General features: G+C 42.4%; 1 protein-coding gene across 1 annotated transcript in view; it reads left to right on the top strand.

Moving 5' to 3' along the window:
* The window catches only part of LOC118398556 (disheveled-associated activator of morphogenesis 1-like), a 94,053-nt gene that overhangs the window by 3,863 nt on the left and 64,521 nt on the right, over positions 1-25,669 (top strand). The window contains 1 exon segment of the mRNA XM_052470863.1: positions 20,872-21,168. Coding sequence (XP_052326823.1) covers positions 20,980-21,168 — 189 coding nt within the window. The 5' untranslated portion in view covers positions 20,872-20,979.

The raw sequence follows: 25,669 nt of genomic DNA, 5'->3' as shown, positions 1-25,669 counted from the left end.
TTGTACTTTTTGGAGAAATGTCCTCTGGTCTGATGCAACAAAAATAGAACTGTTTGGCCATATTGACCATCATTATGTTTGGAGGAAAAAGGGGGAGGTTTGCAAGCCGAAGAACACAAGCCCGGGGGGTGGCAGCATAATGTTGTGGGGGTGCATTGCTACAGGAGGGACTGGTGCACAAAATAGATGGCATCATGAGGTAGGAAAATTGTGTCTATATTGAAGCAACATCTCAAGACATCAGTCAGGAAGTTAAAGCTTGGTTGCAATTTGGTCTTCCAAATGGACAATGACTCCAAGCATACTTCCAAAGTTGTGGCAAAAGGGCTTAAGACTACAAAGTCAAGGTATTGGAGTGGCCATCACAAAGCCCTGACCTCAATCTTATAGAAAATGTGTGTGCAGAACTGAAAAAGTTTGTGCAAGCAAGGAGGCCTACATTCCTGACTCAGTTACACCAGCTCTGTCTGGAAGAATGGACCAAAAATCAAATCAAATCAAATGTTATTTGTCACATACACATGGTTAGCAGATGTTAATGCGAGTGTAGCGAAATGCTTGTGCTTCCAGTTCCGACAATGCAGTAATAACCAACAAGTAATCTAGCTAACAATTCCAAAACTACTACCTTATAGACACAAGTGTAAGGGGATAAGAATATGTACATAAAGATATATGAGTGAGTGATGGTACAGAGCGGCATAGGCAAGATACAGTAGATGGTATTGAGTGCAGTATATACATATGAGATGAGTATGTAAACAAAGTGGCATAGTTAAAGTGGCTAGTGATGCATGTATTACATAAAGATGCAGTAGATGATATAGAGTACAGTATATACATATACATATGAGATGAGTAATGTAGGGTATGTAAACATTATATTAGGTACCATTGTTTAAAGTGGCTAGTGATATATTTTACATTTCCCATTATTAAAGTGGCTGGAGTTGAGTCAGTGTGTTGGCAGCAGCCACTCAATGTTAGTGGTGGCTGTTTAACAGTCTGATGGCCTTGAGATGGAAGCTGTTTTTCAGTCTCTCGGTCCCAGCTTTGATGCACCTGTGCTGACCTCGCCTTTTGGATGATAGCGGGGTGAACAGGCAGTGGCTCGGGTGGTTGTTGTCCTTGATGATCTTTATGACCTTCCTGTGACATCGGGTGGTGTAGGTGTCCTGGAGGGCAGGTAGTTTGCCCCCGGTGATGCGTTGTGCAGACCTCACTACCCTCTGGAGAGCCTTACGGTTGTGGGCGGAGCAGTTGCCGTACCAGGCGGTGATACAGCCCGACAGGATGCTCTCGATTGTGCATCTGTAGAAGTTTGAGTGCTTTTGGTGACAAGCTGAATTTCTTCAGCCTCCTGAGGTTGAAGAGGCGCTGCTGCGCCTTCTTCACGATGCTGTCTGTGTGGGTGGACCAATTCAGTTTGTCTGTGATGTGTACGGCGAGGAACTTAAAACTTACTACCCTCTCCACTACTGTTCCATTGATGTGGATAGGGGGGTGTTCCCTCTGCTGTTTCCTGAAGTCCACAATCATCTCCTTAGTTTTGTTGACGTTGAGTGTGAGGTTATTTTCCTGACACCACACTCCCGAGGGCCCTCACCTCCTCCCTGTAGGCCGTCTCGTCGTTGTTGGTAATCAAGCCTACCACTGTTGTGTCGTCCGCAAACTTGATGATTGAGTTGGAGGCGTGCGTGGCCACGCAGTCGTGGGTGAACAGGGAGTACAGGAGAGGGCTCAGAACGCACCCTTGTGGGGCCCCAGTGTTGAGGATCAGCGGGGTGGAAATGTTGCCTACCCTCACCACCTGGGGGCGGCCCGTCAGGAAGTCCAGTACCCAGTTGCACAGGGCGGGGTCGAGACCCAGGGTCTCGAGCTTGATGACGAGCTTGGAGGGCACTATGGTGTTAAATGTCGAGCTGTAGTCGATGTGAACAGCATTCTCACATAGGTATTCCTCTTGTCCAGATGGGTTAGGGCAGTGTGGTTGAGATTGCATCGTCTGTGGACCTATTTGGGCAGTAAGCAAATTGGAGTGGGTCTTTGGTGTCAGGTAGGGTGGAGGTGATATGGTCCTTGACTAGTCTCTCAAAGCACTTCATGATGACGGAAGTGAGTGCTACGGGGCGGTAGTCGTTTAGCTCAGTTACCTTAGCTTTCTTGGGAACAGGAACAATGGTGACCCTCTTGAAGCATGTGGGAACAACAGACTGGAATAGGGATTGATTGAATATGTCCATAAACACACCAGCCAGCTGGTCTGCGCATGATCTGAGGGCGCGGCTGGGGATGCCGTCTGGGCCTGCAGCCTTGCGAGGGTTGACACGTTTAAATATTTTCCTCACGTCGGCTACAGTGAAGGAGAGTCCACATGTTTTAGTTGCGGGCCGTGTCAGTGGCACTGTATTGTCCTCAAAGCGGGCAAAAAAGTTATTTAGTCTGCCTGGGAGCAAGACATCCTGGTCCGTGACTGGGCTGGTTTTCTTTTTGTAATCCGTGATTGACTGTAGACCCTTCCACATACCTCTTGTGTCTGAGCCGTTGAATTGAGATTCTACTTTGTCTCTATACTGACGCTTAGCTTGTTTGATTGCCTTGCGGAGGGAATAGTTACACTGTTTGTATTCGGTCATGTTTCCGGTCACCTTGCCCTGATTAAAAGCAGTGGTTCGGGCTTTCAGTTTCACGCGAATGCTGCCATCAATCCACGGTTTCTGGTTTGGGAATGTTTTAATCGTTGCTATGGGAATGACATCTTCAACGCACGTTCTAATGAACTCGCTCACAGAATCAGCGTATTCGTCAATGTTGTTGTCTGACGCAATACGAAACATATCCCAGTCCACGTGATGGAAGCAGTCTTGGAGTGTGGAATCAGATTGGTCGGACCAGCGTTGAACAGACCTCAGCGCGGGAGCTTCTTGTTTTAGTTTCTGTCTGTAGGCAGGGATCAACAAAATGGAGTCGTGGTCAGCTTTTCTGAAAGGAGGGCGGGGCAGGGCCTTATATGCGTCGCGGAAGTTAGAATAGCAATGATCCAAGGTTTTTCCAGCCCTGGTTGCGCAATCGATATGCTGATTAAAATTTAGGGAGTCTTGTTAAAATCCCCAGCTTCAATGAATGCAGCCTCCGGATAAATGGATTCCAGTTTGCAAAGAGTCAAATAATAATAAAATTCACCCAACTTATTGTGGGAAGCTTGTGGAAGGCTACCTGAAACATTTGACCCAAGTTAAACAATTTAAAGGCAATGCTACCAAATACTAATTAAGTGTATGTAAACTTCTGACCCACTGGGAATGTGATGAAAGAAATACAAGCTGAAATAAATAATTATGTGTACAATTATTCTGGCATTTCACATTTTTAAAATACAGTGGTGATCCTAACTGACCTAAGACAGGGATTTTTTTACGAGGATTAAATGTCAGGAATTGTGAAAAATTTAGTTTAAATGTTTTTGGCTTAAGGTGTATGTAAACTTCCGACTTCAACTGTAGATATAACTAGCTAGCTACTAGCTAGTTCAATTTCTCTCATGATTATAACATTTTAATAAAAACAGCATATTATTTAACTAAAAGTTGAACTGTGTAAGCGCAGTCGGTAGTTTATCCAGGGTCAGTGATACATAGAGCAACCATGTGTTGTCTATGGGGAACAACTGCAGACTTTTGCAAGTCGCATTGCTAAAATAAGATGAACCTCATAATGTCATCTGTAATGCTAATCTCCTGTAGCATTATCTCCTTATTTTACATATTTTTTAATCATTTCGCAGACGCTCTAAACCTTAATTCCTCCTGCAAGTCGCTCAGGATAAGTGCCTTGCTCAAGGGCACATAGACAGATTTTTTTTCACTTAGTTCGAATCAACGAGCCGACTAACGCCCTTGCGGTAACTGGCCCAACGCTCTTAACCGCTAAGCTACCTGTACTTCAATTACAAGGGTTGGATTTGAACTAAATAATTTTGTACGTCAACACGTGCTGCATATGGTTAGCCTCAAATGCATTGTCTACTGGTGTTATTTTAAATCGTGAACCTATAGCTCAGCATTTAGACTGTGTGAGTTTAGCTATTCTCTGCTTCAGACGACAGATGCCCAGTATTGCCATAATACTGCAGATCTATGGCTGCATTGGCAATGCATGCCATATGATAAGCTGCAAAATGGATTCACATATCTTAATACTGAGAGAGGGTGACAATCAAATAAAACAGATTGGAGATCTTACAACTAGACAAAAATGAAAAGTTGACTTTAGAAACACAAATATTAGAGACGACCCCTTCCCCTCTTTATTGCAGGATTGTGATCTGATTCATCAGCATTGACACTAGTTCATTTTGAATAATAGTTGAACAATTCAAACAAGTTTAAACACTTCACTTCAAGGAATCAACACTTCATCACTTCAAAATGTACAAATAAGCTAACTTTTATGTAAAGATGATAACATGTCTTAGTCTAAACAACAGTAGATAATTGAGAAGTGACATGTAGGCATCATTTCAGGTGAACAAAAAGTCCATACCAGCAGTGGCCAACCTTGCTTCACTGATCCCTGATCTACTTGGTGAACAAACTTCTATTCCAGCCCAGCAATAGCGCACTCATAAGTTTTAATAAGTTCAATTAGGTGTGTTATTGCTGGGCTAAAACAGAACCCTGCACACCCAGCAGACCTTCAGCAGGGTTGGCCTGCTCAAATTGTGTGTGATTAACTGTATTTGTTTTGTATACAACATTTTCTAACATAGATAGGCCTATGCATATAACCCATGGCATATAGGATATACCCTTAGTCTCTTGAGACATCTATTGGGACTACTCTCTTCACCTGCAAACAGGTTGTCACAGCTTTCCATATGAGGACAGAAAACGTCACACAGAAGCAGGCTTCGTTATACTAAAATTAGATAGCACTGAAATATTATCTTGCTATTACTGCATCTCTCCGTACTCAAAGTTTTCCCCTCTGGGGACTGTAACTGGAGAATAATTTCATAATGTCCTCCCACAAAATTACCTGCCTTACCCATACAAAAAAAATAGTTTTGAAACTGCAGTAAAAGTGCAGTAACTGCAGTCGTCTGTGGCATTTTGGGCGCAGTAATTGCAGAAGAAACTGCAGTTACAATGCAAAATTACTGCAGTAAAAAAAAGTTGCTTTTATGCAGTATTTGCAGCATAATGCAATTATACTGCACTCTGACTGCAACCTTTCTTTGTAAGGGTATCCTGTAGCCTACACCCTCACTTTACTGACAGATCGAGCTGCAATCTCACCCTTTTAGATGGCTGTTATCTACAAATGAATTTAGAGACTGTTTATAATTTACAATGATTACATCAAAAATAACTACCTATTAGCTAGCTAACTAGCTGATGACATTTAATTCACGTATCTAAACCGTGTGTATAGTTAGCTAGCTAGCAGCTCAGTTGAGTTAGCTTAGTAAGTGGCCTACTGTAGCCAGCTAGCTAATAATACATCCTGTTTTTACATTTTAAAACATGTATTCACTTGAATATGTTCTCCCACTGCCAATTATTTTGTTTTTGGAAGGACAATCTTCCAGATTTTGTGACGCACATAACACCCAGCACCGCTTCTACGGGCGGGTTCTTGAAATGTACCATTCAATGCAAATTTTGCTGCAGGGAGCCAGTGGACCATTTTAAACCGTTTTTGCAATACAAAATTCTCCAAAACACGAGACAACCTTGTATGTAACAATGTCACATGGTTATTTCAATTTAATTTAGAAAAAGCCTTTTTAGTGTTTAACTTTTTTTAACATATTACTCACACAAGTGTTTGAGTACTAATATCAATTTGAATATTCTAATAACCCGATCATCCCTAATATGAATGATATTTGGGGAGTCACCAGAGCACTTCAGGCCAGGTTTACTTTCAAAGCAGTTAGACCTCTGTACCAAATACTTACCATTTCTTTAACCTCAATTTGAAGGTCGACCTCGGGAAGAATGCAAACTCATCGCAGTGAAGTTTAGACTGGGGGGTGGATGACATGTCTTGTTGAGATTGACAACCCTGCCCGTCTTTCAGCCAGCTCTTTTATCCTCACTCCCTCAATTGCCCCAGTCAGGAGGGAGTGTGGAATTTGACCTGTGTTGAGTTTACCCGAGAACCTGATTTTGTCTTTCACTCACGCTGTGTGACCACAGTGTGTAAATGCACTCTCCTTACCATGGCTCTGTAAGGGGAAAGACTAGGGTTGGCTTTATACTCAAATAAACATACTCTGTAACCAGTTTGATACTTCACCACTCACTGTACAGAGGTCTCCATGTGGAACACAAGCTCAGACCATATGACATACATTCGTTTTGGAGCTCAGCTCATACTCCTCTGTAAAACAACAGTCTTTGGATAAATGGAGTTCCTTCCCTTACAAACAAGTTTGCAGTTAGAGTGCAGTATAACTGCAGTATGCTACAAACACTGTCCAACATTTTTATTTTTTACTGCAGTAATTTGCTGTTTTAAAAAGCCTATTTTATTATTATTATTATTTTTTTGTAATGGGTCATATTATTGTTCTTCACCTCCTAGATATGATCACATACTGTACTCTGCAGTTTCAGTCCCTAGGTAACTTTTCAGTGTACTACAGCTGCCTAGTCCAGCCTTGACTATATACAATTGTGGAGTTTAGAACCATTGGCCAGTGAAATAAATGCTTGTTCTCGTCCTAGGTCATAACACTAAGTGTTGATGACTGAACTGTCGCCCCATTGATGTGTTCTCGGTTAAAGACGACCTTAAGCCATTTACCCAAATCAAATGTGTTTTTCCCAACAGTCAGTGATTCACTCAACACTAGCCAAAGTCAATTCCAAGCAAAACTTCCTTCCTTTCTCGTCTGTCCTTCTCTCTTTGTTAATCCAGTAATCTGAGAAGGATCTCAGACGCCACTCCCATGAACACCTTGGGCTTTCGCCCATGTGACATTCACACTTCAGAGACACTGCTCCCCTGTCACATCAACACACACACAAACACTTTCATAAGAACTCTGTTACTTTTGTGTTCGGGGCTTGCCATACACTCGCAAGAAACTCACGTGTGCAATTATGTTATACTCGACATACTCTGGTTTAGTCCCCTTTAAAGCGGACCAAATTGCTGTTAACGTAGTACATAGTGTTATAGCTTATGCATGTACAGTTGTTTGAGTCAGAAGTCTAGGGTTATATCCGTATTAGGTGTACAGTTTGTTGCTTTATTAAAGGAAAAGTTAATATTTTTCCAACCAAACTTACCGGACCCATATGCATTGGGTGCGTAACCTGATTATGGCGTCCACCCACGGTGCTCAGAACGACAGAAAGAAATAGCCTATTCCAAACAGACGGGGACAGTTGTGGGACAATAGATCCCACATTCATACAACCTGTTGGCCTACATCCCCAAAACATTCAAAAGCAATGGTGTTCATGCAACAGATCAGAACGTTTAGCTTAACATGTTGATAAACTATTATTTCTTAATATTATAAGCGCAGCAATGTACACAAGGCAGTAGGTTACGTGCAAATGTTCCCGCAATTAGCAGGAAAACACCATTGTCAAAAGGGCACCACATATGCAAGCTGTTTCATGAGATGGAGATGAACATATCAGTTAGAAAGAGGGGAGATCTGAAAGTGCAACAACAGGCATGGTTTGCAAATACGACTAGGATTGTGTCTTTGCCTTCTGGACAATGAAAGAAAGTTGATTTGAAAACCAATAGAACATGAGAGAATTAGCTACAGGCTTCAATGGCATATGGACGTATTTGATCAAATAATTGCCTGAATGTTTGGTTGCCTGCATGCCTCACAATAAAGAAGTCAGGTTTCAAAAACGTTTTCAAAATGTATATTGCATCCAGCTCATTGCAAAGTGGTGTGACATGCTGAAGCCTGCTTTTGAATGGCGAATGGAAAGTGTGCTTCAATTACCATTAGAGAAATAAAAATGGCTATTTTTAATCGTGGCCATAAACTGTTAAGATGTGATTGCATTTAAAATTGTTGCACAATGATTGGGCTTATAAAAGCACATTTCACTCCATCAGCAACAAACAAGCTGTTTTGATGAGCTGAAGCAGCAGCTCTTATGCTTAATCGACTCGTATTCCAATCAATGAATGGGCTAAAATGCATTTTTTTTTTAAATAGTTTTTTCTGTTGTTTTTTTTTATCGGCAAAAAGCCGGCTTTTAACGGCTAATGGAAACACTGTCCCAGACACTTTTTGGGTGAGTTCACATGGTTTTGAGAAACTTACCCCAACCAGCGATAGACTTACTCATGCTCATTCTGCATTACCAGGACATGGATAAAAGCTCCAAAAACACCCAAATATGGCCTTTTAGAAAGGGCAACGCTCTTAGTATAGGCTAGTGATGCAGGTCTTTAGTTGTTGTGGACATGAAATTGTGTCATTTCGAACTGTATCCACAACGTTATTTCCTTGTGCTGGACTCGTGATTACTTTTCTGTGTGCGCATGTGCTCACCAAAGCTGTAGCCACTAGCCAAGCCATTGATTTTTCTGTTCACCTTCCGATTGAATTGCAAGCAGAAGTGCATGTTGAGTGAGCCAAAGTCAACGTGATGTCATGACATGTCTTGTGGAAAGAGGCGCAAATGGGATGCCATTTAATCTCTCGATGCCCCATGAGGGATTCCACCCGTTATTGAAAATGCACTCTTACTTCCCCTTTTCGCGACGGCAGCCTAATCGTCCGGACCTGACTGGATTAATGAATCAAAGATCAGTTACTGGTCCAGAGAAGGGATGAGAGGAGACTGAGTTTTGAACATACTCTTAATAGGGCTGTGCACTCATGATGGAATGGAAGGAACGCTTGGTTATAAGTGATATGGAGACAAAGTCCTCCTCTCCTTGTTTCTACCCATAAAGATTATCTGGCACAGTGTTTGAAACTTGAGCATGCCAAGAGATAAAGCAGAACATCTCAAAGAAACTGAGCGAGGCAAGGGAGAGAGGAAGGGGATCGAGAGAGAGGGAAGAGGCAAGTGAGAGCGTGATGAAAGAGGAGAGCGAGAAGAGGGTTGGTTATGTGAGAGCGGGAGCCAGAAGGGAGGGAGGCCGCTGGAGAGAAGGTGCCAGCTCTCGTTTGATGTGTGCAGCACAGCAGGCCTCCTTTGTGGGGTTGCCTACAGACTGCCAGCGACGATACACCTCTGTCCACATTCATCCATCGCCTTCTTTAGTCAGGTACATGGTTTAGGAACGTGCGCACCACCCACGTTTAGGGCTCTTCTCTTCTGTTTTTTTTTCTCTGCAAGACCTAATATAGGTGAAGGCTTCTTGGGCTTAATCTCGGATACAAGTACTGCATGTAATGTGCCCTTGTCTCAAGCTACAAAGATTTGATGCTACTCTACACAGGAACTCCGCACCAAGCCAGGAGTAGACTTGCCTATCAGAATAAGAATTTGAGTTTTTGGTTAGTTTGTGGAATTGTGTTTTTGTGTGCATGTGTTGAAGAGAGCGATATTATTGCAAGTAATAATGTGGTCAAGAGTGTGGGAGAACTAGTAATCTGAGGTGAGAGTAGCTGGTAGGTGTTGTTGTGTTGAAGTTGTTCAGGGTCATTGAGCCCTCCAAAATATGAGTGGAATGTGATCCTGTCTTGACAAGCCAATGGGAGGGAGGGGGGGGGACATGACAGCTTCACATACAACCTTATAGAGGGGCAAGTTCAGGGGCCAGAATCAGGTTAATGAAATGACTGTAAACATGCAAACCAATTTGAGGTTTACGGTGACATTACTGCTAATCTGGTGCACAAACTCTCTCTCCCTCCTTCGTTTCACGCTCCCTTTATTACATTCCCCTACCCCCACATTCTCCCACAATTTTTCACACTCTCCCGCTTTTGCACTCACACTCTTTAAAACTCACAAGGTCTCCCACCTAGAGGTCCAAAAAAGCCAATGGAAAGCAGACCCCAGAAGACCCATGCCCATTTGGATGTAAGAGACTCGTTCAGATCTGAGAGTAGAACGAAATGGAGAAATAAACCCTTGACCTGGCGTAGCCAGTGACATCAATGTCATGGGGGGAAAATAATTGTCGACATTCATAACAGTTATAGTCTATGACGATATCGTCTATATCAGGGGTGTCTGATATTGATAATGAACCTACATTTATACAGTTTATTGACTGTGTCCAGCTTGCTAATAATAACTGGAATTAAACTAGACAGTCGGGAGAAAAGAAAATTCCAAAACGATGGATAGTTCTCTATGTTTTGCAAATTTGGATGGCGAGGAAATGTAACCAATTTCCAGTGTGGCCTTCCAGAACTGATTGATGAGCGATTGCAGCCCCCTGGGGCAAAATGTAGTTTGACATCCCTGGTCTATATGAATGCAGCCCCCTGGGGCAAAATGTAGTTTGACATCCCTGGTCTATATGAATGCAGCCCCCTGGGGCAAAATGTAGTTTGACACCCCTGGTCTATATGAATGCAGCCCCCTGGGGCAAAATGTAGTTTGACACCCCTGGTCTATATGAATGCAGCCCCCTGGGGCAAAATGTAGTTTGACACCCCTGGTCTATATGAATGCAGCCCCCTGGGGCAAAATGTAGTTTGACACCCCTGGTCTATATGAATGCAGCCCCCTGGGGCAAAATGTAGTTTGACACCCCTGGTCTATATGAATGCAGCCCCCTGGGGCAAAATGTAGTTTGATACCCCTGGTCTATATGAATGCAGCCCCCTGGGGCAAAATGTAGTTTGACACCCCTGGTCTATATGAATGCAGCCCCCTGGGGCAAAATGTAGTTTGACATCCCTGGTCTATATGAATGCAGCCCCCTGGGGCAAAATGTAGTTTGACACCCCTGGTCTATATGAATGCAGCCCCCTGGGGCAAAATGTAGTTTGACACCCCTGGTCTATATGAATGTAGCTGCAATTGTATTGAAGCCATTGGACGCAGTTTATTATGGCGCAATACGCTTCATTACGTGCAACAAGTTCAGTACACATCACTGCATTCTGTATCAGAAAGTAGGCTGGGCCTCTTTTGAAGTCTCGTACATAGATGCATTGCACTCTTTTTGTTAATATAGCCCTTTTGCACAAACCTCCATCGTACTTTACTTCATTGTTAACCTACAGATGTACAAACTACTAGACCTGGTCTCAGGGATGGCTCACTCTAGAGAGCTCTATTGAGTAAGGTAAATCTGCTTTCAGTTTCTTTGCACCCCATGTATGGAATGATTGACAGAGTTCCCTGCAACTTGATGTTATGGTGCCTCTGGGGCAGTTAAAATTGTTGATTTAAGAACCTCTTTGCTTAGGAATGTGATCGTTTTCCCTGTGGAAATAAAGTTTAAAACTGGATGTGAAAAATAAACTAGTGATATTGGCCAAATGAGCCAGAGTTGCGTGTCCCTAAAGACTACCTATAACAAATGACAAAAAAAACAATTCCTTATGTTTCGATGTGTAGTATATTTAAAACTTTAGGCTATAGCCTATCGAACTCGCCCAGTCAAGTGAAAGGGTCGCAAAATGGTCGCACTCTGGAGCCCTGTCATCGTTGAGCTTGTCCTACTCAATTTATGTGTCTTAGTCTCCTCACACAGATTATTGTTTTGGCAGACTCAATAGTACTGTGTTTTTTGTGTGATTGTCAGATGTGTTTCTGAACTGCTCAGTACCAATGAGGTGGTACCACAAAACCATTTCTCCAAACCACCCCTTTTGGTCAAACCACATTATCACAAGTCATAAGTTCAGCCAAGAGGACCGGGAGTCCAAGACTCTGGAGCAAATATAGCTTCCACAGGGATGGAGATGGTAGAATGTCTAAATGCACCAAAGACTATACAAAGGGATACTAGGAATCATTTCCAGATGCTTTGCTCTGGCTTTAAGAGTCCAGCTTGCTCACATTTGGATTTGAGTCTGCTTCAAATATGCACCTGTGCACTGCACTTGTATTCTACAATAAATTACAGTTTGTTGTTGCAGCGATCGTTCAGGGCCACACTTTCTGCTGCTGGATTGAAGTGCTTGATCACGGAGGTCCAGCAGGGACTAAAGACAGCTGCTGACAGATCTCTCGCTCGTTCACCGCATGTTTTGGCCATGTTTTGATGCTGCTGTGCTGCGGGCAGGAAAGCATGGTGACCCTTGACTGCTTGCACAGTTCGGGTGGTGGCCAGAACAGATTTATTTTCTCCCACTGGTATTGGGCAGTATCTGTGTCAGGATGTTCCACACAACCCTGTTGGAGTATCGAGAGATGCACAGCTAGATCACAGCTGGTCGTTCTGTGGTGGACTGCCCCAAAAGGAGGGGTTGTGTTTGAACACTTGTCGACATTGGTGAACTTTGTCTTATCCCTCAGCAATATTTTAGCATCCCTCATTGCTTGAATGAGACCGATTTGCATTCACAATCACATGTACATAAGGAATGTTTTTTGTATTTTTGTTGTTCGAATCTCTGCTAAGAATGTGTACAAAACTTCTGAGTGCTCTAATAAGTGACATTATGCAAAGGTGCTTACTCTTTTCACTTAAAGATCACAGGACCACAGTTTCAAGTGTAGACAGGTCATGTCTACACTTGATACTTACATGTGACTTCAGCTATCAGAATGCAAAGATCACATTGAAAAGACAGGTGTAGACGCAAAAAAAGTTGCTTTCTGGTCTCTAGTTCAGATCTGGCTGACCACCTTGACCACTTCAGGAGGTCAGAGAGCGTCCTTTTTATCCACGCCAAACTTGTGGCAAAACCACTCCCACGAGAAACCTAGCAACATTCAAAGTCGTGCTGATTGGTCAGAGTTTGGTTGTTCCCTGTGAGAAGTAAAGGTGCGCTAGAGACGGAATCCCCACCAAAACATAGCATTTTCCCGAATTTGGATATGAAGTTGCATTAAACTATGTAGCTTTTTAGTGAGTAATTGCAGGCAGCCTGATCAAATGGATAGCAGTGACATTGTTTTCTGGAGGTAAGTAAGCTGTGATTTATATCAAAGTGTTATCTCTATCTTAAAACGCCGATTGGGCTGAAGCTGTCTAGTAGTGTGCATCATCTAGCGTTAGCTTAGTGTGGTTATCTAAGTGTTTACGAAAGGACTATTGAGATACTTAGCTACATGACATTTGCTAGATGAAAACTAAAAGAGATGCTGCATAGCTAGCTTCATTGATTCACTATTAATGACAATCATGTAATGTTAGCTATCTACACTATGTACACTATGCCTTGAATCTATGCTATCGTGCCCAGAAACCTGCTCCTTTTACTCTCTGTTCTGAATGTCATAGACGGCCAGTTCGTATAGCATTTAGCCGTACCCTTATCCTACTTCTCCTCTGTTCCTCTGGTGATGTAGAGGTTAATCCAGGTCCTGCAGTGCCTAGCTCCACTCCCCAGGTGCTCTCATTTGTTGACTTCTGTAACCGTAAAAGCCTTGGTTTCATGCAGGTTAACATTAGAAACCTACTCCTTAAGTTTGTTTTACTCACTGCTTTAGCACACTCTGCCAACCCGGATGTCTTAGTCGTGTCTAAATCCTGGCTTAGGAGAACCACCAAAAACCTTAATCTCCATCGCTAACTATAACATTTTCCGCCAAGATGGAACTGTCAAAGGGGGCGGTGTTGCAATCTACTGAAAAGATAACCTGCAGAGTTCTGTATTACTATCCAAGTCTGTACCCAAACAATTTGAGCATCTACTCCTAAACATTCAACTTTCCAGAAACAAGTCTCTCACTGTTGCCGCTTGCTATAGATCTCCCTCTGTCCCCAGCTGTGCCCTCGATACCATATGTGAATTGATTGCCCCCCATTTATCATCTGAGCTCGTGCTACTAGGTAACCTAAACTGGGACATGCTTAACACCCCGGCCATCCTACAATCCAAGCTTGATACCCTCAATCTCACACAAATTATCAATGAACCTACCAGGTACAACTCCAAATCTGTAAACACGGGCACCCTCATAGATGTCATCCTAACTAACTCGCCCTCAATCAAGATCTCAGCGATCATTGTCTGCATCCGTATTGGGTCTCCGACCAAACGACCACCCCTCGTCACTGTAAAACGCTCCCTAAAGCACTTCTGCGAGCAGGCCTTTCTAATTGACCTGGCCGGGGTATCCTGGAATGACATTGACCTCATCCCGTCAGTAGATGATGCCTGGCTATTCTTTAAAAGTGCCTTCACCATCTTAAATAAGCATGCCCCGTTCAAAAAATGTAGAACTAGGAATAGATATAGTTATTGGTTCACTCTAGACCTGTCGGCCCTTGACCAGCACAAAAACATCCTGTGGGGTTCTGCATTAGCATCGAATAGCCCCCATGATATGCAACTTTTTAGGGAAGTTAGGAACAAATATACACAGACAGTTAGGAAAGCTAAGGCTAGCTTTTTCAAACAGAAATTTGCATCCTGTAGTACTAACTCAAAGTTCTGGGACACTGTAAAGTCCATGGAGAATAAGAGCACCTCCTCCCAGCTGCCCACTGCTCTGAGGCTAGGAAACACTGTCACCACGATAAATCCACTATAATTGAGAATTTCAATAAGCATTTCTCTACGGCTGGCCATGCTTCCCACCTGGCTACCCCTACTGCCCGGCACCCTCCACAGCAACCCGCCAAAGCCCCCACCATTTCTCCTTTACCCAAATCCAGATAGCTGATGTTCTGAAAGAGCTGCAAAATCTGGACCCCTACAAATCAGCCAGGCAAGACAATCTGGACCCTCTCTTTTTAAAATTATTATTAATTATTTTTGCAACCCCTATTACTAGCCTGTTCAACCTCTCTTTCGTATCGTCTGAGATTCCCAAAGATTGGAAAGCTGCCGCTGTCATTCCCCTCTTCAAAGGGGGTGACACTCTAGACCCAAAACTGCTACAGACCTATATCTATCCTACCCTGTCTTTCTAAGGTCTTCGAAAGCCAAGTCAACAAACAGATTACCGACCATTTCGAATCCCACCGTACCTTCTCCGCTATGCAATCTGGTTTCAGAGCTGGTCATGGGTGCACCTCAGCCACGCTCAAGGTCCTAAAAGACATTATAACCGCCATCGATAAGAGACATTACTGTGTTTTACCAACTACTTCTCTTATAGAGTTCAGTGTGTCAAATCGGAGGGCCTGTTGTCCGGACCTCTGGCAGTCTCTATGGGGGTGCCACAGGGTTCAATTCTCAGGCCGACTCTCTTCTCTGTATACATCAATGATGTTGCTCTTGCTGCTGGTGATTCTCTGGTACACCTCTACGCAGATGACACCATTCTATATACTTCTGGCCCCTCTTTGGACACTGTGTTAACTAACCTCCAGACAAGCTTCAATGCCATAGAACTCTCCTTCCGTGGCCTCCAACTGCTCTTAAACGCAAGTAAAACTAAATGCATGCTATTCAAGCGATCACTGCCTGCACCTGCTCGCCCGTCCAGCATCATTACTCTGGACAGCTCTGACTTAGAATACGTGGACAACTACAAATACCTAGGTGTCTGGTTAGACTGTAAACTCTCCTTCCAGACTCACATTAAGCATCTCCAATCCAAAATTAAATCTAGAATTGGCTTCCTATATCGCAACAAACATCCTTCACTCATGCTGCCAAACATACCCTCCTAAATCTGACCATCCTACCGATCCTCGACTTCGGTGATGTCATCTATAAAATAGCCTCCAACACTCTACTCAACAAACTGGATGCAGTCTATCACAGTGCCATCCGTTTTGTCACCAAAGCCTCGTACACTACCCACCATTGCGAAGCCCTCGCTTCATACTCGTTGCCAAACCCACTGGCTACAGGTTATCTACAAGTCTCTGCTAGGTAAAGCTCCGCCTTATCTCAGCTCACTGGTCACCATAGCGGCACCCACTCGTAGCACACGCTCCAGCAGGTATATCTCACTGGTCACCCCCAAAGCCAATTCCTCCTTTGGTCGTCTTATCATCCAGTTCTCTGCTGCCAATGACTGAACAAACTGCAAAAATCTCTGAAGCTGGAGACTCATATGTCCCTCACTAGCTTTAAGCACCAGCTGTCATAGCAGCTCATAGATCACTGCACCTGTACATAGCCCATCTGTAAACAGCCCATCTATCTACCTACCTCATCCCCATACAGTATTTATTTATTTATCTTGCTCCTTTGCACCCCAGTATCTCTACTTGTACATTCATCTTCTGCACATCTACCATTCCAGTGTTTAATTGCTATATTGTAATTACTTTGCCACCATGGCCTATTTATTGCCTTAACTCCCTTATCTTACCACATTTGCACTCACTGTATATAGACTTTTTGTTTTCTTTTGTTCTACTGTATTATTGACTATGTTTTGTTTTTTGCATGTGTAACTCTGTGTTGTTTGTGTCGAATTGCTATGCTTTATCTTGGCCAGGTCGCAGTTGCAAATTAGAACTTGTTCTCAACTAGCCTTCCTGGTTAAATAAAGGTAAAGTATTTTTTTTTTTTCCAAACACAGTCAGTTGTTGCTTGTCTTTTGTTTAGATCATTTCAAACGAGGCCGCGAAACTGCATCTCCCTTGGTTCATGGCATGGCAGGCACGAGAACTCCGATTCCCTGTTCACATGGATTCCCTCTAGCGTTCTTCTTCTCTCACACTCATTTACTTTGTCACAGGGAACCTCCGAACTCTGTTACTCGTGGGCGTGGTTTTGCACCAAGTTTGGCGTGGAAGAAAAAGGCGTGGTCAGGGATGCATAGTGTGCTGATTTCTTCTCCGTCTGGATGCAATTTGGCTACCAAAAGCGCATACAGTGGGTGACGTCATCAGCACACCTCCCACAAGTCTCCAGAAATGTGTGTTTTGGGACCGAGAGGGATCTTTTCATTATATTGTTGGAAGAAATACATGTGATTAATGTGTTTGCTGGCCTCAAATGCTAGCCAGCTAGCTAATATTTAGAAAAAAAGTTGTTTCTGTTTGGCCAAAGTTATGCTAACTTCTTTGCAATCCCTTTAGCGTTGCTTGCTAGCCAGTTAGCTACAGTAGTTAGCTACTGCCATCAGTTGTTGTGTTATCATATTTAGCCTATTCCACCGTTTTGTAGAATGCATACTGGCATTTGAATATAGCACAGGAAAAGGGAATCCGGACACAATGGACACATATTTAAGTGTAGATGTATGACGCGTTCGGGATTCCATGATCAGAATACTAAAGCTGCATGAACTGTGAAGTCTAGACACGGCCTGAGCGCAGTCGGACAGTTTTTTAAAGAAGAGGCAGCTGGGAATTTCTCTCCGGCATTAGATTAGCTGAGATTTGAGGTTCAGCTGTGCCACTGTGGTGTGGCCAGAAGTCTGTCAGGCATCTTTGCCAGGACAGCCCTGGCCAACTCGGAGGAAATGTGGGCGATTCCCTCTGAGACCCTACATTTACTCTATTGTGTATAACTTTACCACTCAGGACTCTACCTTCTACAACTTGAAATGTTTTCCTTGCCCCATGCTTTGTCCTTGCAAACTCATTATCTTGGCTACACTGACACATTCACCGAGGTGAGGTGAAACCCTACCATGTTTTTCCAACAATTGTCCGCAGCCCTCGGGCTAAGCAGCTGGGCTGAGGTACCATACCGCCGCCCTCACCTCTGTCATTATATACCCTCACTCTGCACAGGTGTGCACTCCCTGCTTCTGCTTGGGTAATGCTACACTTGTGGATCACCCTGCTGTGTTACACCACTTGAACTTTCTGGCTAACTGGATGAACTGGGGGTGGTGTGATCCTTTAATTGTTAATAGCAAATCTCATCTGTGCGTGTACAGGAAAATGTATCTGAAATATAGGCTCAACCCACCCCAGTAAAGCTACACAGGGTGCATGTCCCCACAGAGCAACGCTTGGAATGCTCACATTTTTGTGAAAATGTGAAAACAGACGTTCGTACAGGGCTATGTGAGGCATGGCTTGAGCCCATATAGCCAGGTGTTGTTTACCCAGCATCTTCTGCTGGCATAAGACTGCGTCTCTGAAATGTGCACATTTCAGCAGCTCTGAGTGAGGCGGTGACCTCTGCCCCATGTCTTGGCCCGCCCTGTGATAAAATCTCTGATCCTAAACTGGTGTATGGCAAGAGACAGTAGCACAGTGGTTGTGAAACTTGTTACAAGCTCAAAGGGCTATCATAGATTGTAACTGAGACAGCTGACCCGTATCGCTTTCTGGAGGAGTTGGGGAGGCATACTATGGAAGTACAAAGAAAATAATATTTTTTTGCCTATATTGGCGATTCCAGCGTTATGGATGTGACATTTGCATGCAAAATCACAAATTGAATTTCTCACATATTGGACTAACAAAACATAAATTAAAATGTTGACGTATGTGTCTGTAGTACCCCTTGGGGGGAGTGTATACCCCAAAAAACTGGCTCCTAAATATAAGCATGTTGGATAAAAAAAAAAGCTTTATGGGAGACTTAACTTATTTCGCAAACTCTTGAGTTTGTAAGTCTTAGGTTAAAACATTCATAGCCATTTTGAAGGAAAAGATTGTCCATTATTACTTTATTACGATCGTTATGGATGTTACGCTCTTTGTTATGGATGTGACAGTCTGAAATAGTCTGATTTCGCAATTAAAATCGATTAATTGTCATCTGGAATGTTTTAAAAATGTCAGCAGAAGGCCGAGTACTTTAGGGTAACATTATTGCAGGTAGCCAGAATAGTATACTACATAGCATGAGGCCAGGAAGGCAACGTACCCTAATGGGTGAAAACATCTTTTATCTTCACATGCATCGAAATTGACCTCGGACAGTTGAATGTAGACACACACACATTTTTGATTTTTTTTTTAAATAATGTATTATGCATTTTCTTAAATATTCCAATATAACATGCAAATGAGGCAATATACTGTACAAATGCTTACACAGCCAATACACTTCCAGGGACAATGGATGAAGTCAGCATATTTTGGGTGTTGTTAATTTAGAATAACACAATCAAGGAATATTCACAGATTGTGGATAAACACCTTTCTATCAAAAAAATCTATCACTAAGTTACTGCCATGTGTGAGAAATGCATTTAGTCATATACTGTGTTCTCTAAGAAAATCTTACCTAGAACACAGACTTTTCATGATATCAACAATTTGCTTCTTTGGAAGTCTGAAGAGTATTTCTCAGAAGCACACAGTGTGGTGCCTGTGTACATACATCTGAAGCCAAGAATACGATGCATCCGTATCCACCTAATCCACAACCGCTATGGATGTGACTATATCATAATGCTGAAAAAGGATACTGACAATGAAAAGATGCCAATTATAAACCACATAAAACCTTGATGGAAGTTGGTTTTACAGAGTAAGTTTCAAGATGATCTGAGGAAATGTGCATGTTTTACAACAACTTTTCATTTTCCTAAAAGACTGTAGAACTCTCCAATAAAACTCAGGACAGTTCAATGTAGTATTATGATGTCAACTTCATAACAAACACTGGGGGACAGCTGCAAGTGGGGGAAAAAATCAAATAAATAGAAGCTCTGTGAGTCCTTTCCAAAAGCCATGAAATATGATTGACTGAAAAGCCTTATTTGAGACTTGGCATCCTACTCTGTAATGACCAAAATTCATCAAATAAATGTCTTACTAAAACTGGTGGACTAAAGCATACACTCAAACAAATAATTACGAATGTGGTGTCATTTGGAAATGAACAACTATTTTTGCATTCTCAAGTTGACTTTCCCACAGAATTGACCATATGCAATGTTCTATTTCTTACACAACATTGTCTCTGTCCCCCCCCCATAAAAATGACAAATAGACATATATTACGTGCATGATATTACCGTATCTCTAGAATTTTCAATAGCATTGAACAGCTGTTGTGGATTGATTAAGTTATATAGCACCTGTGTTCAGAAGGCCTGAGGTTGAAATGCATTTATGAACCATATGTCTGTGGTGCTCTTCACTGAATGTTTTAGACCTCTACACATGCATAGCAAGGTAACATGTTAACAGATGCAACTTCTAGACTGCACTGACCACTGTGATTATTATTATTATTTGACCCTGCTGGTCATCTGTGAATGTTTGAACATCTTGGCCATGTACTGTTATAATCTCTACCCGGCACAGCCAGAAGAGGACTGGCCACTCCTCAGAGCCTGGTTCCTCTCTAGGTTTCTTCCTAGGTTCCTGCCTTTTCTAGGGAGTTTTTGCCTAGCCACCGTGCTTCTACACCTGCATTGCTTGCTGTTTGTTTGGGGTTTTAGGATGGGTTTCTGTACAGCACTGTGTGACATCAGTTGATGTAAGAAGGGCTTTATAAATAGATTTGATTGAAATTTGATTGATCACAATCATTACGTCCTGGAAGGAAAGCTGATGCTCCCAAGGGAGAGGGTCTAGATTTCAACTACCATCTGCTTTTTACCCTGTGTTGTAAATCAATACAAGTGGCTGTGCGTTTACTACCAGTGAAATGCGATAGTGTGCCACCCCTTTGATTTTTATTAACAGACACCTCTTTAAATATTTGCATTTTAAGTGTGAGGTTTCTATCAAGCCAATGAAAGGCTTTTTAATTATGGCAATTTTTCTGTGATTTGGCTCAGAAAATCTCTGGCCCTTGCAAACTAGGAGTTTTTTTCCTTAACAGGAAAAAATTATTTGGCCTAGAGCAGGAAAAAAACCCTAGCCCTACTTATAATCAATGCATGCTGTGTAAGTCAGGGATGTTGTATTGTTTAGATATTGTGTTGTTTAACCGACCCCATCTTCTCCATTTTTGTACCGTCACAGGGCTCTCTAAAGGAGTTGAAACACTGAGGTAGCGGAGGCAGGTGTTGCAGAAAGAGCCTCACCCCCTTCTCCCCCCAAACCTGAACCTCTGTCGCAGCAGCGGTAGCCATGGCACCCCGGAAGCGTGGTGGTAGCGGTGGTGCCGGAATCTCCTTTATCTTCTGCTGCTTCCAGAGTGGCAGCGACCACCCAGAGATCACCTACCAGCTACGCGAGGACTTCGCTCTGCAGACCATGGAGCCTTCACTGCCCATGCCAGGCTATGATGAGCTGGACGGCATGTTCTCCGAGTTGGTGGTACGTAGCGACCGGAGTTTCCTTTTTGGTATTATTGTCATGATTTATCTTCTGAACATGGGCCACAGTTGAAAATGAGCTATGTTGCTAGCTTGGGTTTAATACTCGGGGTCGCTGTTCACAATTTCCCCACTGGGGGGGATACACGGGGGAGTTCTCATAATCCACAAGCAAAGAAAAGCCGACATTTACATGTTGCTTATGAGTGCGTTTCACACTACTTTTGGATTATAATTAGATTGTAAAGGTTTCAATATCCTGCTTAATATAATGTTTTTGTAATCGTCGCCAATCAACTGCATTTAACTTGAATCACTTCAACTACAACCAGTAAAATGCTCTTTGGCTAGCTTTGCTAGAAGCCCATGTCGGTGAGTGTTAGCATTCTAGCTAACAACTGCTGCATCTGAAATAGGTATTTTGCAACGATCACAACAAAATATAATCTTAGCGACTGTTCAAGCAGTAACCAAAACATAACCATATGGGAACCCCCAAAATTGTTTTGTTTAGAAGTAATAGCCTAGATATACGTAGTTATGTTGAATGGGCAAAGATGGCCAATGGCAGTTAACTTCCCCCAAGGTGGGTGTGGTTTAGGAGACTACTTCTTCATGATGTGAATAGCGATTCGGAGCTTAGCCTACTTTCGTTGTGCAATCATTTTCCTCTGGTCTCAGTTTAGCTGCCTTTTCTCATCCTTTCAGTCTGTTCTCACTTCTTAATCTGCCATCTACTGCCTATGTGGTCCTCTGACATGGTTGCCACACTTATGCAGGCCGCCACCAGATCGTTTTGCACATCAATAGACCCCTATTGAGAGGCCCTGTGTCTCGGCCTCCTTCTTCTGCTAATTGCTTGTTTTTGTCTGGCCTGCCCTCCCTCTCTCCAGCCTGGATTGAATAAGTGGAGTGTGACGACAAAGGGGGCTTCCAGTCGCTATGTTTTCACTGATGGGATAGACACAAGCCATCCACTTGCCCGATAAACCCTAATTTGTCTGGGTCAGAGGTAATTTAGTGAAAAAGCTTTAAAAGATCAGGGCTGGCAGGGAGATTGTCGTCCACCTATAAAATACCATTACCTTATTTAACAGATTTATATTCTGCTCAACTGTAGACATGAAGGGGATTGTTTGCTCTTGTATAAAGAGGGCAACCAAGTTGGTTGTCCCTGTAGTCTTTAATATCTTCTATCTCGGGTGTCCTTTCCCTTGTGACCAGTGACAATCTCGTGACCACTACCCTGGCATTGGTCATGGGACTAGAAGGTATGAAGGAAACTGTTTGAGACTATTCCAGCAGCATTTAGTCTCCCGTCTCGGGATCAGCCAGGCCCAATCCTGCTTAGCTTTAGAGGCAAGCCAACAGAACTGTAGGGTGGTACTTACATGGTTTAGTATGTCGACTCTAAATAAAACGAATGATTGTCCCCTTCATAAAATCTAATTATAGTATTAATGTATAACAATGCAGCAGTCATTATCCTTGTAGAACCTGAATTGATTCCTTGAGTCAAATAGATAGATTGTAGATGGTGAGGCACTCTATTCTCTTGTCATAATTTAATTCAGTCTGCATGCCACGGCCACAGTAACAATTCTGTCATTTGGGTTGTTCCACGAAGAGTCTCTTAAGTAGTATTACTTTGTAAAAAAAAAAATATATATATATATATATAATCTTATCATTTTAACATTCTGTCATAAAGAGCACATCAATTTAATAAAAAAACATGTTTTCCCATTTCAAGAGAATAAATAAAAATGACTAGTCAAATCAAATCAAATTTTATTTGTCACATACACATGATTAGCAGATGTTAATGCGAGTGTAGCAAAATGCTTTTGGGTGTAGCGAAATGCTTGTAGTAAGTGCCAAATTAGGTAACAGGTTTGACCGTAATAGTGACAGGAGGAATGGAAGCTTGTTGTGTGCAACAGGGAGAGGCAATTAAATGCAATTCTTAACAAAACATTTTTTTTCAAACATTTCTTTCCATGGCTAACAGGGTTGATTTGTTAAGCCCAACCCGCTCAGTTTTCCACCAGAAAATGGTCAAAAGAATAGAACCATCTCACCTGCTTTTATACTGATTTAACAATTTAAATGTTTGTTTCTTTAAAAAATATATATTTAAAGAGGAATAGTTTCACCATAATAAAACGAGAGTTCAGTTCATGTAACACGGTTGATGTTAAAATGAGGGCCAGTTTTTACTTTTATTTATTTTTTTATTTATGAATCACTAATCACATGAAATAAATAAACTCCAGAAATGACTTTGTTAAAGCAACAATATTACTAGTGCTTTACAATGATGGTGAAAACTTGGAGGAGGTTAGAGGAGGTTAGGGGTTAAGTAGGTCAACAAGCCCGTTTAGAAATGTTGTACGTGGTCTGTCTTAAAGGGCTTTTAAAATTCAATATTTGTGCACTACTTTCTACTTAAAATATCAAAGCGATGCAAAAGGCCTCATTTCGCAGAATGACCCGCTTGAGTCGCTAAGCTGAACCACAGGGCATATGAATTGAGTAGCCATCGGGCCTTATAACTAGCGTAGAGCCTGTGCTAATATGGTTGGAAAAACTAAAATGAACATGTATTTTACTGCACTTTCACTGCGTCTTTTTAATATGTTGTGTCAGTAAGCGGATGCTGAATAAATGCGGGGATTCTCCCAGAGGCTAAAGTGTTCCTTGGTGGAGGCTCTGAGACGCTTTTCTGAATGACAGGTCTGGCGACTTCACTGAGCAGCTCACAGAGCATGGAGACATTGCCAGGTCCCATTTTAGATTGGGTCAGAACATCTTTAGACCTCAAATGGCAAGCTGTGTGCTGTTGTCTCTAGCCATGAATGTCGCATGGACGCATCTTGTAATGTATCGTTGTAATCTGTATTTTCTTTTACAATGTCCAAAATGTTGCATCCCATGCTATTGCTACCTTAAGTGTCATCCTGTGTATTGGTGCGCAACAGGTGCTGTTTTGTGGAGATAAAATATATTTAACATAGTAGTACTGATCATTAGGCTTTGCCTTTATAGACCCAAATAGACTCTTCCCCGGGGAATGAAAGAGAGTAACCTAATTGTTCTTCTGAACTACAGCTTTATCTCAAAAGGAATACCATATTAGGGAAATACTGGAAGATCCATAAACTGTATGCTTAATGTTAAACTCAGATTAATTTGGGATTTAAAAGGCCAACCAACTAGACCCGTGTCTTTTCTTGGTCTTATAAATGGAATCAAACAAACGGTCATATTTAAAATATATTTAGACCTTGATTCAAGGAAACCTACCTCAGCAATGTTTATGCAGTCCCTTAGTTTATGCAACGAGCTGAAACTGGAAGCATCGTACGAAGAGCCTTCTTTGTCCGTACTCAACACAAAACCACACAGATTTTATTTGACTACAGGAGAAATGGGTTTGTTTATATGCTACCACAGAAGTCAAAACGCATCCGGACAGAATTCAATTGGATATGTAGCAATGCACAGACATAAGCAGTGACATAAGTAAAAGTGTGAGTCTTTGTTGCTATGTTTTTCTTCAAATGTCTATTGCTGTACGTCTAGGAGTGAAATTGATCATTTTTCAGGCATTGTTTTTGGCTTGTCTGTATCTTGTTATCTCTAGCACTATATGGTAGTTGATTCAGAACAGTCCCCTTCCTGATGGCCCTAGGAGGATAGGCTACTGGAGCTAGGTAGGAGAGGCCTATCTGGTGAGGTCATCTAAAGAGGCCTTCAGCCTCACACTACTCATCAACTTGTAGCTTGGCTATTCCCTGCCTTATGACAGTTAACTTAAGCTCTATTGGCTCTGGTTTCCCTCAACATGCTATCTTTCATAGCATTCGTTTATACACAACATGGGAACTCTCTGGCCCTGTACACATAGTCTGCATAAAGCCCACTAAGGCCATTGCCAGACATCTGTCATGGCAGGCACCTTTTGAATGCCCCCCCCCCCCAACAGCATTCCCAAGGAAGTAAACCCTAGAATTTCTCCCTACGATAATAAATAACATGTTTAATGACCATGACACATGGCAATGAAGATCAGATGACTCTGATGAATGTGTTATGTTAACACACCTAAACTATAGATCTTAATATGTAAGGCTATAATCCTCTCATTTTAATCTTATCAATGGATTTGTTTGAAATTAAATGCAATTTAACGCTTTCCTTATTACTGTGGTAAGGACATTTGTGCCTGTCGTAAGTCATCATAAGTCTAAGTGTAGAAGCAAATCCTTGTCTAGGGTTAGCGACTATTATACAATATGACAATATATATGAGGCTCAGCTGACCAAGTCCTGTCTTTGATCAGCGGCATGTTGACGGGAGTGCTGTCAGGTGAGCTTGAAATAGAGGTTGGTTAATGGAGCCTTGGGTTCCTGTCTGACATTTTCGTTTTTGTTTACACAGCTAAAGCTCTGAAATGGAGATGGCCTTTGGGAAGCATTACACTAGCTTGTTATCGTTA

The sequence above is a fragment of the Oncorhynchus keta genome, chromosome 19, assembly GCF_023373465.1.
Source record: "Oncorhynchus keta strain PuntledgeMale-10-30-2019 chromosome 19, Oket_V2, whole genome shotgun sequence".
Taxonomy (NCBI): domain Eukaryota; kingdom Metazoa; phylum Chordata; class Actinopteri; order Salmoniformes; family Salmonidae; genus Oncorhynchus; species Oncorhynchus keta.
Note: the sequence above shows the minus strand (reverse complement) of the source record. Positions and strands in the feature narration are given on the sequence as shown.